This window comes from Strigops habroptila, chromosome 9, assembly GCF_004027225.2.
Source record: "Strigops habroptila isolate Jane chromosome 9, bStrHab1.2.pri, whole genome shotgun sequence".
Taxonomy (NCBI): domain Eukaryota; kingdom Metazoa; phylum Chordata; class Aves; order Psittaciformes; family Psittacidae; genus Strigops; species Strigops habroptila.
The window spans coordinates 32191660-32207549 of record NC_044285.2 but is presented as its reverse complement, the minus strand read 5'-3'; the positions used below and the strand labels follow the sequence as shown (position 1 = coordinate 32207549).

General features: G+C 39.2%; 1 protein-coding gene across 5 annotated transcripts in view; it reads right to left on the bottom strand.

Moving 5' to 3' along the window:
• Positions 1–15890, bottom strand: part of AFF2 (AF4/FMR2 family member 2) — a 342188-nt gene that overhangs the window by 244708 nt on the left and 81590 nt on the right. For 4 of the 5 annotated variants that reach the window (XR_003993337.1, XM_030498544.1, XM_030498546.1 and 1 more), the window contains exons 2-3: positions 9987–10107; positions 1771–2661 (exon numbers count right to left, since the gene is read on the bottom strand). Coding sequence is in view for 4 of the 5 variants with exons in the window: in XM_030498544.1 (XP_030354404.1) it covers positions 1771–2661; positions 9987–10107 (1012 nt within the window). In the remaining variant the exon portion in view is untranslated. Of the gene's footprint in view, positions 1–1770; positions 2662–9986; positions 10108–12733; positions 12830–15890 lie in introns of all 5 variants that reach the window. The other variant, XM_030498548.1, reaches the window with a different exon arrangement.

Genomic DNA, 15890 nt, shown 5'->3' with positions numbered 1-15890 from the left:
GGCCGGCAGATGAGCGCCTCTGTGCCTTTCAAAGTAGAGTCCCCTACTACTATGACCCTCAAATTATATACCTACACTTTTCACTATACACGCTATAGACTAAAGCAGCTATAGCAACAAATTCCTAATGCAATTTTTCATCTGTGAGACTAGGAATCTTACCAAAAACAACAGTTCATATCAGAGTTTCTTAGAGTTACACAAAAAGACTGTGGGTTAAGTCCTGTACCAAAAAACCATTGCTGGCAAGCCAATTGATTTCAACAGTGCCAAGATTTCACTCAAAAAAATAAAGGGGGGAAAAAAAAAAAAAAAGCATTCTTAATAGTTGGAATAAGTTGCAAAAGGTATATTCCATTTCCAAAAATACTTCGTATTGATGCTGCACTTTAAAGTGCCTCTATTGACTCACAGTTCTAATAGATGGCAGGAGCGAAAAAATGTATTTGCTTTTACAACATCATTATTTCCTTTGCATGCAATTATTTACTTGCCAAATAATGCTAGCGACAAATCGCAACAGACTACGAAGCCATCTACATCAGCAGATTTTTAACCTAAGGTAAAAATAAACAGAAACATCTGTAAAGTAATCTTGTACAAAGCTACGTTTATTAACAAATACATTTTCTAATAAAACACCATCTGCAAGCAACCCTCAGCTTCCACTTGATATAAATAGGCCTTTTACTGTTTTCAGATGCAGTTCCCAGAAAATTATTCCAAGCTCTACTGCAAAACACATCAGTCTTTGTTGCTGCCTGGAATGTTAATAAATAACATCAAGTTTTTAAATAGTCAAACAAATTATTGGCTTGAAACAATTATTCCAATAGAAAAAGCTGACCTTTTGCAATAAAGTGGTTTAAGAATGCACTGCTCCTCATTCCTGGTATAAAAATATTACCAAGTAGGGAAATATTTGGGGGGAAACAGAAAGCTATGAAAACCCCATATTGCAATTCTGTTCATACATATGCTATAAACCTACCTTGCAAAGGTTACTGCTTTAGAGAAACTCAGAATAAGAGAAAAAGTATACAGAGTGTAAATAGTTCAGCTGGTAGCCATACTAGACATCTGTGCTTGGAATGGATATGAATATGAACCAACTAAAATGTTCCTCACAGGACTACTATACTGACCAGCAATACAAAATTCAACAGCTTCAACTGTTGGTAGCAGAGACTGGGACTGAATCCCAAAATTAAGAGCTCTTCAGAATGCATAAAAGCTTTAATGGGACACATTTTCATAAGCATTACTCAGAACTAGAGCCACATTAATTCCATTAAAAGCAATAGGAATTTAGCAAACTCTGCAAATAAACTCCTTGTTGGTAGAACTATTTAGTACCACTAAATTTGAACACTGCCACTTTTCTTTAGAGTTCAGCACAGTAACCTTTCTATCAAACTAGCTCCTAGCTGAAAATGCAAGAGTGAAAACTGCAGATGAACTGAGATGTTAGAGTTCTCTGTCCAGAATTCAAGCTGGTATAAATACATTACACCAAAAGAGATCTAGCCTTTTAATATAATCAGAAAAGAGCAATGTTAGTATTCCAAACCGTGCTTTTAAAACTTCATTAAATATTGCTACCGGGACTATCACAAACAAACTTTGCCAATTGTAGTCATGCACATTCTAGAAAAAAGGAATGTTTTAGACTGTAATTTCAGGAAATGGACCTGCATATTTCCAGTGAAAAATATTCAGTGCATGAAATACTCAAGCAGTACTAGAGAGAAGATATTTTAAACCACTTACTTCGCTAACAGGAGGAATGGTGAGCTTTGGTACTTTGTTCTTCGAACTAGGTGTGTTCACTTTTCCTTCCAGCAGTGTTCCGAAGGACTGATTTCCATATCCACTCTCAATTTCTATCGGAGGTTTCAGTTCAGGTGAGTCATTGGGTACCTGGTCCTGACCGTCCATAGGCCTGACATAGGCTGTAGGCTTTTGCTGGACCATGCTGTTCTTGCAGTGAAGTCCTGGTGGGAAATTCTGAGACGAAAGACCGTTGTTTGCAGATAACAACGAAGTGGAAGGAAGTGGAGATCCAGGACCATGACCTACAAACTCAAGCTCTGCGGGAGACTTCGAATGACTGTTTTCTTTGTAAGTATGTTCTCCAGGTGCTGACTTGGAATGAGTGTGCCTCCTCGAATGTGAAGATGCTGCCATAGAATTTGCTTCCTCAGTTCCTCCACTTTTATGCTGCTCACTCTGACAACTATAGAGGTCTTCATACCTGCCCTGTGGCTGGTCATGAGAGGAGCTATGCTTTGTCCGACTCTGCTGACTACTGGATTGGCTTGGCTGGGCCCCACTAGAGTTGTGACCACCACGAGACCAGTCTGTCCTTGACTTCCTGCTACTCTGGTGACTGTGTAGCAAAGTAGAATTAGATGACAACGAAGAAGGTGGAGGCATTGATGTCGATGAGTGGCCACTGATCTGATGAGATGGGATCATCCTGTTTCTCGGTTCTGGGAAAAAGTTCTGTTCATTTTTGTCAATGGGTGTCTGTGGGACAGAATTCTTTGGGATTCCTACAAGGTGACTCTGGTTGGAATGGTTGGTTAACAGGTCCTTCATCTCATCATAATTTCCCAATGTGTTCTGGACACGGTTTGCAAGGGCATCACCTTTATTTGTCTAAAATATCAAGAAAATAAATGAAGGAAAAGAGTGAGTACATTCCTGATTACAAGTTGCTGCTCAGAATAGTTGCCTTAGAAGATGGCAAATGTTAGCTCTTTAATGGTGTCATGCTGACATTTAATTTAATTTCAATTACATTTTGCATATGTTATGTAAGAAAAACCTATCAATAACTGTGTTCAAAGAATCTCTTGAAACAGGCTTGCATGAGTAACACTTGTATACTGCTTTCCATTTTCTTAAATATGCTCTCAGAGAAGTGTTTAAATTGCATCAGTTACGGATGTTAGGAGCAAAATAAGCTGGTTTTATGTCAGAGATGTTGGGCTTGTACATTTCATATCATGCAAAACATGAACGTGCAGTTACTGGCTACTGAGCATTTGAATTGCAATCACACAGTTTATTTGAGTATGTTATTGCTCTATCAGCCCCTTGACCCATAGTCCAGAAATAGAAGCTAGGTAGTCTGCAATAAACACATAATCTCTTCACTTTAGTGTAAGTCCAATTACTTTTCCACAGAGCGTTCAGGCTGACCTGAGGTATCTAGCATCTCAACCCAGAAAAGAAAAAGCTTCTACCCACTCAAATGCTACAGTAACTTCCAGTAAAAGACCATTCAAAAATATTTTCTTACAGAACATAAATAGACACAATTGCTACATTCTTAAGTACCAGGATTCTTCCGTTGTCTGCAGGCTGGTTGTATTTGTGAGTCCCGCTTTTCTCTGAATTCCAGTAATAAGTAAACACTGACTCATTTGCGTTTCATTGCTATTATACTTTTGAAGCATCAAGTGGGGGTTTTTTTCTTTTATTTTTTTTTTTCTCTTTCACTTGTAAAAAGCTGGACAAATAAGCTTGAAGCTATAATTAACATGCAGCTAATTTCCTCTCTTCCTGTTCTAACTCACCCCACAGAGACCCAAAGTACCAGCCTTGTTAGTGACCTTTATGTTCCACTGAAATGACCAGCAGAGAACTGAAACATCTTATTCCCCATGCTTATTACTTTATAAGACTCAAAGGATAAAATCAAAGCAAAACTATAGTTCCTGTTTAAGCAGATGGTTAACTTCTACAGTCTGGAATTAAATGAGAAAGTTGTAGTGTATGTAACATACCACAGCATACAACCAACTATGCTTTTACCTATGTTTGGGTTTTTTCACTCTATACAGCAAACAGCGTCACAGTCCAAAGATGCCCTAACACCAGGCCATAAAGATGGAGTAAGGCAGCACTATGAGCTTGTGCTTGGTTAGAGAGTGTCACACTTCATTCCTCAACAAGGGATCCTACCTGCCACTGATCCCATTTTCCTCAAGTATTAAGCAGAAGTTTTGGTGATGAAAAAAATCCATGCATGGATTTCTCCTGAAATATCTGCTTATATTTCCCACTGCTGAACTAGTCAGGAGATGAGAAGAATACTGCAGAAAGATTCTTTTTCCCCTTAGTACTGCACAGGCCATAAAAAATGTTTCAAAAAGAAGATAATAAATGCAAATTTCCTTTTGCTCATTCTCAGGGATTGTAACATATATTACCACTGCACTGAGGCAATGATTTAAAAATTAACTGTTCAACGCTGCTCTCATCTATATGCATTTTGCCAGTGCTCCTAACTGACACAGTTAATAATACCAGTTGTAGAGAACCAATTTTGTGGAGAATCACTTTTATTCACTAAGTAAGTCCCTAGGTTGGTCATTTTAGTGGCAAAAATTATATTCTAGCTAAGCTAAGAATAAGCTCTTTGTATATGAGCAGTCTCCTTCAACTGAGTTGCACAATGAGCTGTTTGGGCAGCAGCCAAAACCAGGCTCTCTCTATTCAACCCCCAAATTTAAAACAAGGAGATTCCATTGTGCTTAAGGGCCCAGCAGGAATTATGATGCGAAGTCTAAACACTTACATACTTGTTCTGTTTCCTCCTTCCCCAAACATTTTAACTCCTTATGCGATAGCACAGGGGAAACAGCCGAGTATCAAAAAAAGCCCGACCACCAACCTTCACCTCTGCTTCAGCTACACTTCCAGGGTGCATTTCGCTTTCTTTCCAAAAAGCAAAAGTTTGTGGGTTTTTTAATTAAAAAAAAAAAAAAACAAACCAAAAAAGTACTGACAACATATCATCACTAGAACACTTCAACATCACAGCACATTAAATGGCTCTTGTCTAGATCCTCATAGAAGGAATCAGTATTCTAATTTGCGTGTAGAGCTTTTCAATCATTTCTGTGTTGGAGGTATCTGATTCCACCTATTTTCTTTTACATGTCACAATGATTAATATAATTTTGCCTGATATTAACTCTGTTTTATGCAGAATGTTCACATCCTGGGGATAAAAGACACTGTAGAAAGTATTATTATTTGTAGTCATTTACTGGGAGCATTAATAAAAAATAAATTTCCTGAAAAGCACAGAGATTAAATTAATTTAAACATCCTTAGCGTATTTTAAGTGCACTAAAGCTCATATCCAATAGTTATTGAAGTCAATGGAAGGATTATTGCTGTCTTCAATGGCCTTTGGACTAGACTGCAAAGCAAAAAACACATCGTGAACGTGAGTGGTAATTTGGCTTACGCTTAAATAAAGCTAGAACACGCACAACTAAGACCAGACTTGTGCAACACAACCTGAATGAGCGTGGGTGTGTAGTGCAGTGTACTACCTGCACTGAAGACATAAAGCATAACATTAATGTTTTTATTTTATTTACTCAACATATTCGGGGTTCTTGTGAGAAGCAGAGTATCCTTGACAAGCTGGGATACCAGCAAGGTAAACACAAAATCCAGTCATAATTTGTGGTTCCGCTTTTTTTACTTCCAAATTTGGGACAATTTCTACCTTCATACTCTGGGTAATTGGCTTATTTCTTAAAGGACAACTCTGCACATCTTGTTTTCTGAACAGCATGTTGAACCACAGTTTTGCAGCATTTTCTGAGTATTCCAAGGCATAAATTATATGTCTGGTTTGTGACTCATGGCTAGTAGCCTTCCCCCTCATCCTAGGCTCTTGTTAATTTAGGAAATGTATACCTTCCTACCTTTGCTTCTATTGCTTTCTGTAAGTATCTGTAATAGAATCCTATTGGAAGACCAATTTGCTAGCTAGCTATGGCATTCTAGGTTTACAAAGAAAAGAACTAATGCACTCAAACTTGTAGGCGCAATTTACAAGGGTTTTGTGAAAATCTGCATGAAACTTGAGGTTTCACAATTCATTCACTTTCTCATGCCACACAGTTAAACTAACCTCCACGGATTAGAAGCTGAGATTTATTTATTTATTTTTTTTATGCTAAGCCTGAATAGTATTGAGGGGCTTTACCTGAAAAAGATGAATGATTTAACATTCACCAAAGGCTCCCCAGTGGAAATGCTGCCCACTGGGTTCTCTTTGTCAAGTTGAACTCTTCTGAGGCAATTTCTTCTAATGGTAACAAAAAATACTCCTACTGTTTTCTCTAAAACACTCATCTCTGAAACTCTTAACTAATTCAAAACTTTAAACAGTATCAACAACTCAGCAGTAAAATTGTAGCTTCTCTCAGGAAAACTTTGACATTGCTTTTTCAAATGTCTGTTGTCACAACACTGCAGGCTCTTCTCTGATCCCTTCTGCAAAATCTAGCATTAGCAGGTTGCACCAGAGTTCAAGGGCAAGACCTACAACCCACTTGCACTAAAGTGCAACACAGCCCTCGCTGCCCGACCTTCCCGAAATAACGCTGGATGTCATCACGTTGTCAAAATATTGTCATTGTTTCCCCACATGAGACAGCAGAGCTTCAAAAGAACACTTATCTTTCAATAACCATGTACAAATGTATTTTATACACCCACAGAAATAAATATCTCTTTTCATGTATGTGTACACATATATACACTACAAAGAATCAATGTAGGAACATGCACTTGTCCAAAACCATAATGATCACCTAAATTTTATTTGACAGAGAGATAGAAAGGAAAATGCTGTAACAGTTAAAGCAAAGACATGACAGATGGAGGCAGATACTCCACACATCTCATGATACACAATGGCAGTAAACTCTGTGAGAAAATGGACAGGTTTTAATGCCCCCAGCCTCAGAGCAATCTTAAACAGCTGCTAGTTGTTCAATCTTTAAAACATCAAAACAGCAGTTGTGGTATTCCCTACCCTAATAGTCCCTTCTGGGCTTCTGTGGAAGCACGTGAGGAAGAAATGATAAGGAAGGAAGGATACTAGGTCTGGGAATAAAAGGAAAGAAAAGATATATTTTCTGAGACCTGATATTCCCAACCTTCCCTTTGTTGCTGTAGTCTCCATGTTACTTCACAGCCACAGATCTTTGAGAGGCATACCAGCCATCCCTTGAGCTAGCCCAGCTGAGGATGTGAACCTTGTGCTCACCACAGGCCACAACAGTTGACTGCTAGGCAGTGCTTCATCTCCTCCTGTTCCCGCTGACAGCACCCAGGAGAGACAAGATGGGATACCCTGTCAGCTTGTTGTGTGCACCAGGCCTTGAGTCTCATCCACACAGAAACATCTGTTCATCTCAAAATGGAAAAGGAATTCAAACTGAACGTGCAGCACATCTCACTTCATGGCCTCTTCATTTCATTTTAGAATCAACATGGACGGAATCCCGAGAATTTAGTTTTGCACTTGCCTAAAAATACAAATCGCTACATATCCACTAAGAGTTAGATTGAGCTTTCATTAGTTCCTAGGAATCTGTGCTGTGGCTGGATCTTAGCAATGCTCCATCCCTGGCAGTGTTCAAAGGCCATGCTGGACAGAGCCTTGGGCAACATGGTCTAGTGTGAGGCGTCCCTGTCCACGGCAGGGAGATTGGAACTAGATGATCTTAAGCTCCTTTCCAACCCTAACCATTTTATGATACCAAGGAAATACCAGTCTATCACTTGGTCCTTTTCCCACCCCCCCCAATAGTGTAAAATGTAGGCAAGCCCCAGCATTCCTATTCAGTCTTGGTTCTCTTTGTTTCGCAAATTTAAGACAGATGTAACTGTTTTGTATGCAATTTCCTCCTAATTTTTATCTTTCGCAATTCGTAATTACAATACTTTTTTAGGATAGTAATACATTATGTTTTGCTCAGTCCCACAGATTTGACAAACTTCTCCACCAAGCAGGTGAAAAGCAATTATAAAACCCCAATCTGCTCAGAAAAATCACCAGAATGATTTTTTTTTGTTTTGTTTTCAGTTGTTACATTTTTGACAAAACACGTGCTCTGTGTATTCTTGGTGCGAACACATACACACTAACAGATGTAAAATCAGGTATTACCATTCATATTGGGGGTGAGAATGAGGGTGTGGTGTTTTTAGTTCCTGACACAAAATTTCGCAGTAATTTGCACTGACCACTTAAAATGAACAAAAATGTTTGCATGACCTGCAGAAAACAAAATCAACAAAATCAGTTCATAGCAAGTTATTATTCCCACAAAGGTGCTAAAATGTGGTCCAGTGCAGAAACAGTGCATTGATTAGATTTTTATAAAAATAAAACGAAAAGAACCCACAAACAAACTGCCCTAGTGCAGAGTCCTTATTTGGCTGAGTAAGTCTGTCATGGATGAGTGGAATGCACCTCAGTCAAAACAGAGAAGCAGCAATATGTTTTATTGAGGTAAAATAATAATTTGATAGAGTTCAATAAGTTTGATGGAATTTAACACAATTTAACAGAGGTTTGCCACGGTTCAGTAAGTTTGAAGCAAGGCTGGAAGCAAGGTTTACCGTATTAATTACTGCATGGAAGAAACATACTAAGGAAAATTGAGTTAAAATGATTCACACAGAGACTAGAGATGCAAAGAGCAAGGAGGACCATACATGAGCTTCAGAGTGGACCCCCTTGCTTTCTAAACTCCTTTTGGAGCCTGTGTGTTGCTGATTCCAAACTCAGTCTCAAACTTGGTCAACAGTTCATGCCTAATGGAATTATCCATACAATATTTACACTAGCTACACAGATTACTAACGCTTCATATTATTAATTCAGCATGCTATCAATCACTTACCGAGGATCTCTTGCAGGTAAGGGATCTCTCTGCCTTGGGTAAGGAAGGATCTCTTAGTCTCAAGTAAGAGATCTCAAACCTTGAGAGGCATCCCTGCTCAAGGGGAGAGTTAGCTGCTGTGCAATCCAGCTGCAATTCAGGGAGAGCTCAAACTGGGCCCATCCTGATGGTAATATTTATAGGGTGAAGTAGTTGGCTGCTAGTCAATGGTACAGACAAGATAGATGTCTTTGCTTTAGCTCTGATATCTTGTTCTGTACTTCAGTTATCTGCATTTTTGAGTTTTGAAACCACCTTTCGAAATATTTTTCAAGACACCTCCACCCCCTGGTATGTGAGCCAGGGGCTTTCCAGCTCACGAGTTCACCCCAAGGACATGAGGCCTGTCGCTCCTTAGTCAGCCTGAACCAAAGTACAGCTAGGAGTCAAGTGTATCCGTCATATTCTCCCAGTCTATAATTATTAGGCACTATCTGATAATAATTCTAGTCTTTCCTCCTCCTTTTCGGGCGATTTTCAAAGAGCCCTCATCCTCCCTACAGCTGCTAACAATGTAAAATGGAAAGATGAAGTGGTGGCCTTTCAATGGATGTCACTGATTGGGAGGAGAAAGAGATATGGAAATTTACATTCTGATGAATTCTTCAGGGAATGGCTTACTGAAAATCAAAGCAGCAGAAATCATAAAGAGGGACATCCCTTGGTGATGAAAATCTCAGGCAGCAAAGCTCCTTCGAGAGAATAAGTCTTGTCATAAGTCCCTTTCATACCCTTGTTATGCTCCCCAAAGATTCAGTCTCCCAAAAGACTTCTTTGGATGGTTATGATTGCACAAGAAAGCTTACAGGCTCATTATCTATAAGAGGACATTGGTTTTAACAACTCAGGTATATTTTCTTCTTAAAAATAAAAGGACTAAGTACTAGCTTTTTAAGTATGAACTCCATTTTAGACAGATCAGCTGCATGTACTTCCATGACAGGACTTTGCTGTGTGTTTACGGGAAGAAATCTTGAACTGTACTCTAACAAAAACTCTGATCCTGTCAATGCTAGCATGAAACGTTGGGCAGAGTATTCAATTTGCTCTGCTGCCATGTGCTGATCTGGATAATCAGTGTGTTCAAAAGTATAACTTCCAAGGCAGATGTTATACTTTCTTTTCTTACAGGTGAAGAGAAGCTTTACTGGTATTTGTAAAATGCATTCAGGTTAAAGACATTCTGAAAATGTAAAACATAACAATGCAATTTACCTTGTAGGGTTCCCCAAAGAGGTTAAAACCTGAAGCAAAAAGATCTTCATCTTGTTGGACCTCCTGGTTTCTTCTCTCCCATTCTTTCCGCTTAAGTGCACTCCGGTCTTGCTCATAGTGACTGAAGAAGAGAAAGACAAAAAAAAGACACATTATTTTCCCCATAATTTAGTTACATGTTCATTACTATCAGTAAGAGCAGCAAAACATCAGAAACAATGCAACTCCTGGGAGCAATTCTGAAAGAAAGAAACAGCCACTGAATAATTTTCCCAAATGTAAATTTGTAATCATAATAATATGTGAAATTGGGCAGTAGGACACTAAGTACACTGCTAAAGTGAAAACAGACAAAAATGTTCTTTTCAAATTAACAGAGCACTATGCAGAAGAGTAAAATACATTTTGATGCATTTGTACAAACATACATGCACCACACACACACAAACACAGACCTGTGCCCACAATCAATGTGTCTTTGCAGAGAAAGCAAATGCAAAGCCAGGGAAGCACTGCAACACCTTCAAATCCATTTAACGGTGTAACACTTGTCTCTATCCATCCCACTGCTCCAGTTCAGCCTCGTGTGATTTAGACCACCTAATTCTGTTCCATGTACTTGTTAAAATTTATGTATGGTTTCATTGTGGATGTCAAGGGGTTTTTAAAAAGTGTTTTTGTAGCAGGCTCCCGGAAGACGCTTCAGGGTAGTTGATTCCAGTCTCGGATAATTCTACAAACAAACAAACAGAAAAGGATCTAGCACCTCAGCGTAGCAATGGCAAGTGGCACTTATCTGTATGTCAGCTTACTTTGTGCACCTGCCAGACCTAGATGACAAGCTGAGAGACCACATTCACTTCTCCCCTGAATAGCACTGAAGTACTTTGGTCTCTTGGCTTTGCAAACTACCTCCTGCTCCTCTAAGGGAAAAGATATAATTAAAACCCTAAAGGAGGGAGAAAAATGGAAAGAGGAAAGGGAAAGATGCATGCTTCAACTTGCACTGACAATCTCTCATGCGACAAGCATAAAGGGACACTTCTGTGCTTTCAGCCCAGATTTGATTTGTTATGAGGCTTTTGGCTCTGCTTTGTGTTAGCTAATTAGCTACCAAATTCCAGACAACAACTTGAATAGCAGATCCAGTATGTGCACTAGCATTATCCCTTATAAGCAGATTCCAGACATACATGCACACATCCATGCACACCATCCATGTACAAATGCAAACACACAAACATACGTATTACATATGTAACAAAGAACAGTTAATTCTCCTATCTCTGGCAAGAATTAATTAAATCTCCATAGAGCTCCACTGCACTTGGAAGATAACCAAATACCTACAACTTTTGCCTTTTTACCTCAGCATGATGTTGTATTGAAAGCTTCACACCGAGAGATATAATGAGGAATGAACTGCACAGTGATGAGGCTTTAACAGTGTATAAAGTCACTGATTTCTGAGTGAAACCACAATTACTAATTTGAAGCACCAGCTAATTAAAACCACAGCTATGTATTTAGCCTCTTGTTATACCTACTGCAGTTTATAATTATGAGGACCTCTTTATCTACTCAATTAAAGTTCTTATGATTCAGGCAGGTTGTGTTTGAACCTGCAAGCCCTGCAGAGAGCACAGGAAAGCGTATGTCTGTTGCTTGATGACTCCACGTATCCTTACACTCATATACTTGGTTTTGTACAGGGAAGGAAAGAAAAAACAGACTAATGCCACAATAAGATCCCTAAATACAAAATATTAATTAATAATTGCTTTAAGCAATTCGAGATCACTTGGCTGGATTGAATAAGGCTTAAATATGGCTTGTAAACCAAATGCAAAGCCACCTACACACAGGCTGAGCTGAATGATTTCCATCCACCTTTCTCTTTCACAAGTTAGAAGGCTGAAAAGATGCCACAATTTATTTATTTTATTTCTTGGTGACATCACTGCATGAACACCAAGCTCCAGAATGCTGTTATAATCATTCTCAGTATTTCTGCAGAAGCTATAGTACTATTTGCTGGTTTCATGAGGAACTTGAAAGGGAAGTTTTTGTAACCAGCAGTCATTTTACTATACTATATGTGATCATATTGCTGACACAACACTGCAAACCACAAGTGACGTGTTCACTAAAAGGTGTAGGGGGTCACAAGCTTCCCCCCTTTCATGTCCTAAATCAAGATTTAAATCCACAGGTATGGGAATAAGTGACTACAAACTGTTTCCCAAATTGGTACACAAAGATGAGGACAAATTTGAGTCCAATTCTCCCCACAATTTTTCTGACATAGGATGCTGCTTTAGGCAAAGAATAACCCAGCCCAGGAGCAGTAGGAAGACTCCGTGTTCACCCCTCTCATGGGAGATCTTTCCAGGGATTTCTTTGAGCAGTTTGACCCACTGACTGTGTGACTCTTACACTAAGATCAGATCATTACGAAGTTTTAAGCCCAGTCTCGACACCAGCAGAGTGGATCTACTGTAAGCAGAATTTCACATCCTGCCTAAGTAATCTTTGCTTATGGGAGCAGTCCTATCCCAGGCACTGCCAGCATTCACTTCAGAAAGAATTATTCATGAAAGTTAGAGCTGCGTTTTACAGCTTCTCAAATGGCAACCTTGGCCTAGGGTTTCAGGGTGAAATAGTGGGCCCATTCAAATCAACCTGGACCAGGCCACTGAACACACTGATCACAGAATGATAGATTACAGGCACACAACAGGTCTCACCCTTCACGTGCGGTTCCAGCACTCTTATCTAAAAGCTGGCTCTGGTCTCAAGCATGCAAAGTATTCAGGGAACCAAGTGAGGCATTTTGCCATATCCTATCAGAGAAAAAGCAACAAGGGCTCTAAGACTATTTAGATATGTTTTATGACACAATACAAAACCACAAATAAAAAATGGTGAAAACAGCAGTAATTCAAAGTGGCATAATCACTTTAAAAGACATTAAGTTAAGCTAAGACATTATTTACAATGTTAACAGCAAAAGGTTGAAAAAACAGTATTTTCCAATACAACAAAGTGAAGTATTTCTCTATTAGTGCACGTGTTTATGAAAGGTATCTACTCCACGCACCCAAGAAGTGAGCACAAAGGACCCCAATGGTGTTTACAGACCACCAAACTGTGAGCATCCATTTTACAGCACAAGCAAAGCCCTACGTGAATTGCTACCTCTGCATCAATTCAAATCTGTCTCTTGTTCTTTTTGTGAGAACAAACAAAAAATAAAGGTTTGGTTTGAACTTTCTACTCACAGTCACATGGCAGCCTCACGCATCCAAAGTATCTGTTCAAAAGGAAGTGGTTTGCTCATCCTGTCAGGTCAATTACTTGGCTTATTTCTCTGCACATGTACTTTTGCTATGGGAATGCTTGACAGGGTGCTGATTGTGGCTTTGGAAAGCCGAATATTCTAAGATCATACACAGATTAGGATAACAACTTCTTTGGATTCCTTGTAATCCAAAGAGGGATGCTGATTAGATCTTAAGGCTGCAGTGCACTGAGAACCTAATGGGATGCTCTCCAGAAACTCTTAATGTGGCCACAATGCAATCCCTGGGACTTATGTTTAATATTTAGTTTAACTAATGTTCTGTGAAATACAGATATGTGATTAGTGGTGAAGGTGTCAGTGAAAACTACAGTCAGATACCAGGAGGAACACCAGAGTTCAGCCTGTCTCATTAGTATAAGAAATACTTTACGACTCCTCTAAAGCCAGGAGAGCAGGAAATCACAAATACAGACTTTTGCAAATATTTGTAAAGAGATTTAGCAGTAAACAGCTGCAGGCCATGATCAGAGAGGGCAGCTATTATGTGACAATGTAGTTTAAATACATGAGCTTTATTGTTTTGTTACTACTTCTGAGATTAATAATTGAATTTGAATGGGGAAGTCTGTATATAAATATGAGAAGATCAGGAATGGTGAGCAGTAAGAATGTTCCAGAAGCATATGAGACCATTGATCTACAAATTACCAGAGTGCTGGATATGGCAGAAAGAATAGTAACCATAACTGTATTATTGGTTTGGTATGTTTAACATTGGGCAGGCTGCTAATGCATTTTGAATAACAGCATTTGATACTTAATCCTTTAAAATCAGACCAGCAGACCTCCATTTGTCATCATTCTCAGCTACGGACACCCTAAGGGACAGGGTAAGTTGATGTGCTGCAACAGGCCAGGTGCTCAGCCTGTGTGAATCTGCAGATCATCAGTGAGATCCATGGAGCTTCACCCTTTTACCCTCACCGTGGGCCACAATGGCTGCAGGGACAATGTGAACCAAGCAGAGAATGGAGCAGGGGAGAAGGGGGCTGAGGTACGAGGAGGCTGTGTCAAGGCAAAAGATATCAGGCATGTACATAGGTTTTGGACTGGAAGCTAAAAATGTGGATCTGGCAGTAAGAAAGAGAAGTCAGACATGCACTGTCTACAAAAAGGAGAACTAGAGCAATAAAATTCGGGGCATTGGAAAAGACAGTGTTAAGTGTCAGTAGTGAAAGTGAGAGGATGTGGTGCAAAAGATCTGGAAGGAAAAGAAAAAGCCTTTCAGGACAGACTGCAACAGAGCACGAGGTTAGAAGGAGGAGTTAAAGGAAAGCTGATGAAATAAGACCAACAGCTAAACAGCCTTTGCATTTGGGGTTTTTCTTCAAGGATGTGCTAACTAAGCCACTCAAACAGTCTCCCAGATCGCAGAAGATTAGGCAAGGAAGACAAGAGCCTGAAAGACAAGAGAAAGAGTAGAAGAAAGAAATCAGACCAAACAAATTTGAAGGAGTAGTCACTGTGATATGAAGAAAAAGTAGGAGACAAAAAAAAAAATTATCAAACACCTAATGTTGCAGAAGAATCATGAATGAGAACAGAACATCACTCCGTTGATTCAGTCAAAACAACAAAAGCCCAATAGGAAAAGAATCAATAAAAAAGCTGGAGCAGAGAAGCTTTATAGTAGTGACAGACTACATCCATGGGGATAAATGAACAACATTCAAGGAAAACAGCATTTATCCACAAGTTAGGGAAGAAGTAGTCACTGTTCTCAGTAACATACCTGAATTCATGAAAATGCACACTATGATCAAATCAAAGATCCCCCTGTACTAGTTCCAGCCCCCTTAAAATATCAGATATGCCTAAAAGATGAAAGAAGTTCTCAAACTGAAATGTTTGTCATTTGTGGAAACAAGAAATAAACACAAGCTTCTAAACTAAGACGCTCTGGATAGAAAATAAGTTTGAGAACTGAAAGTCCTTTCCCAAGCTTATTTCTTCCTAGCTCTGACTTAGGGATGGAATCATTGCTTTGCCACAAGCACTCAGGAAGTTGGAGAAGTCAATTCAGAAACTGGGCTTCCTTGAGAACTCACTCATGTGCCTGCACAAGGTATTACACATCCCAAATGAAAACCCACTCATGAACATATTTGACTTACAGGAGAAATCCAACTCAGGTCAATGAGAACATTCCCATGCTTAAAATACACGCTTGCTTTTCCACATCAGGGCAATTCTTTCTCAATGCCAGTAAAAACGTAAGGCAAAAGGCATTTCACCTGATAATTGAACTAGGTAAAAGACTCCTTCTAGCAAATACATTACATCAGGAATTTACCTCTATATAACTCCAGATTTATTTCACCATACCTCCACTGATTTCATGTAAAAGCAGAGTACCACAACACCGTGTAAGGGAAGAACAGGCTTCCTTGGTACATTCAGGTTTTCCCAGTGTGCACTATGGTGTTTGAATACATTTACTCGAAATTACACAAAAGGGGGAATAAAAAAAAAAAAGCTTTAGGTCTTAAATTTCATTGCAGGTCTTAAAATGTATTCAGTAAACGAGGGGAATTTCAAAA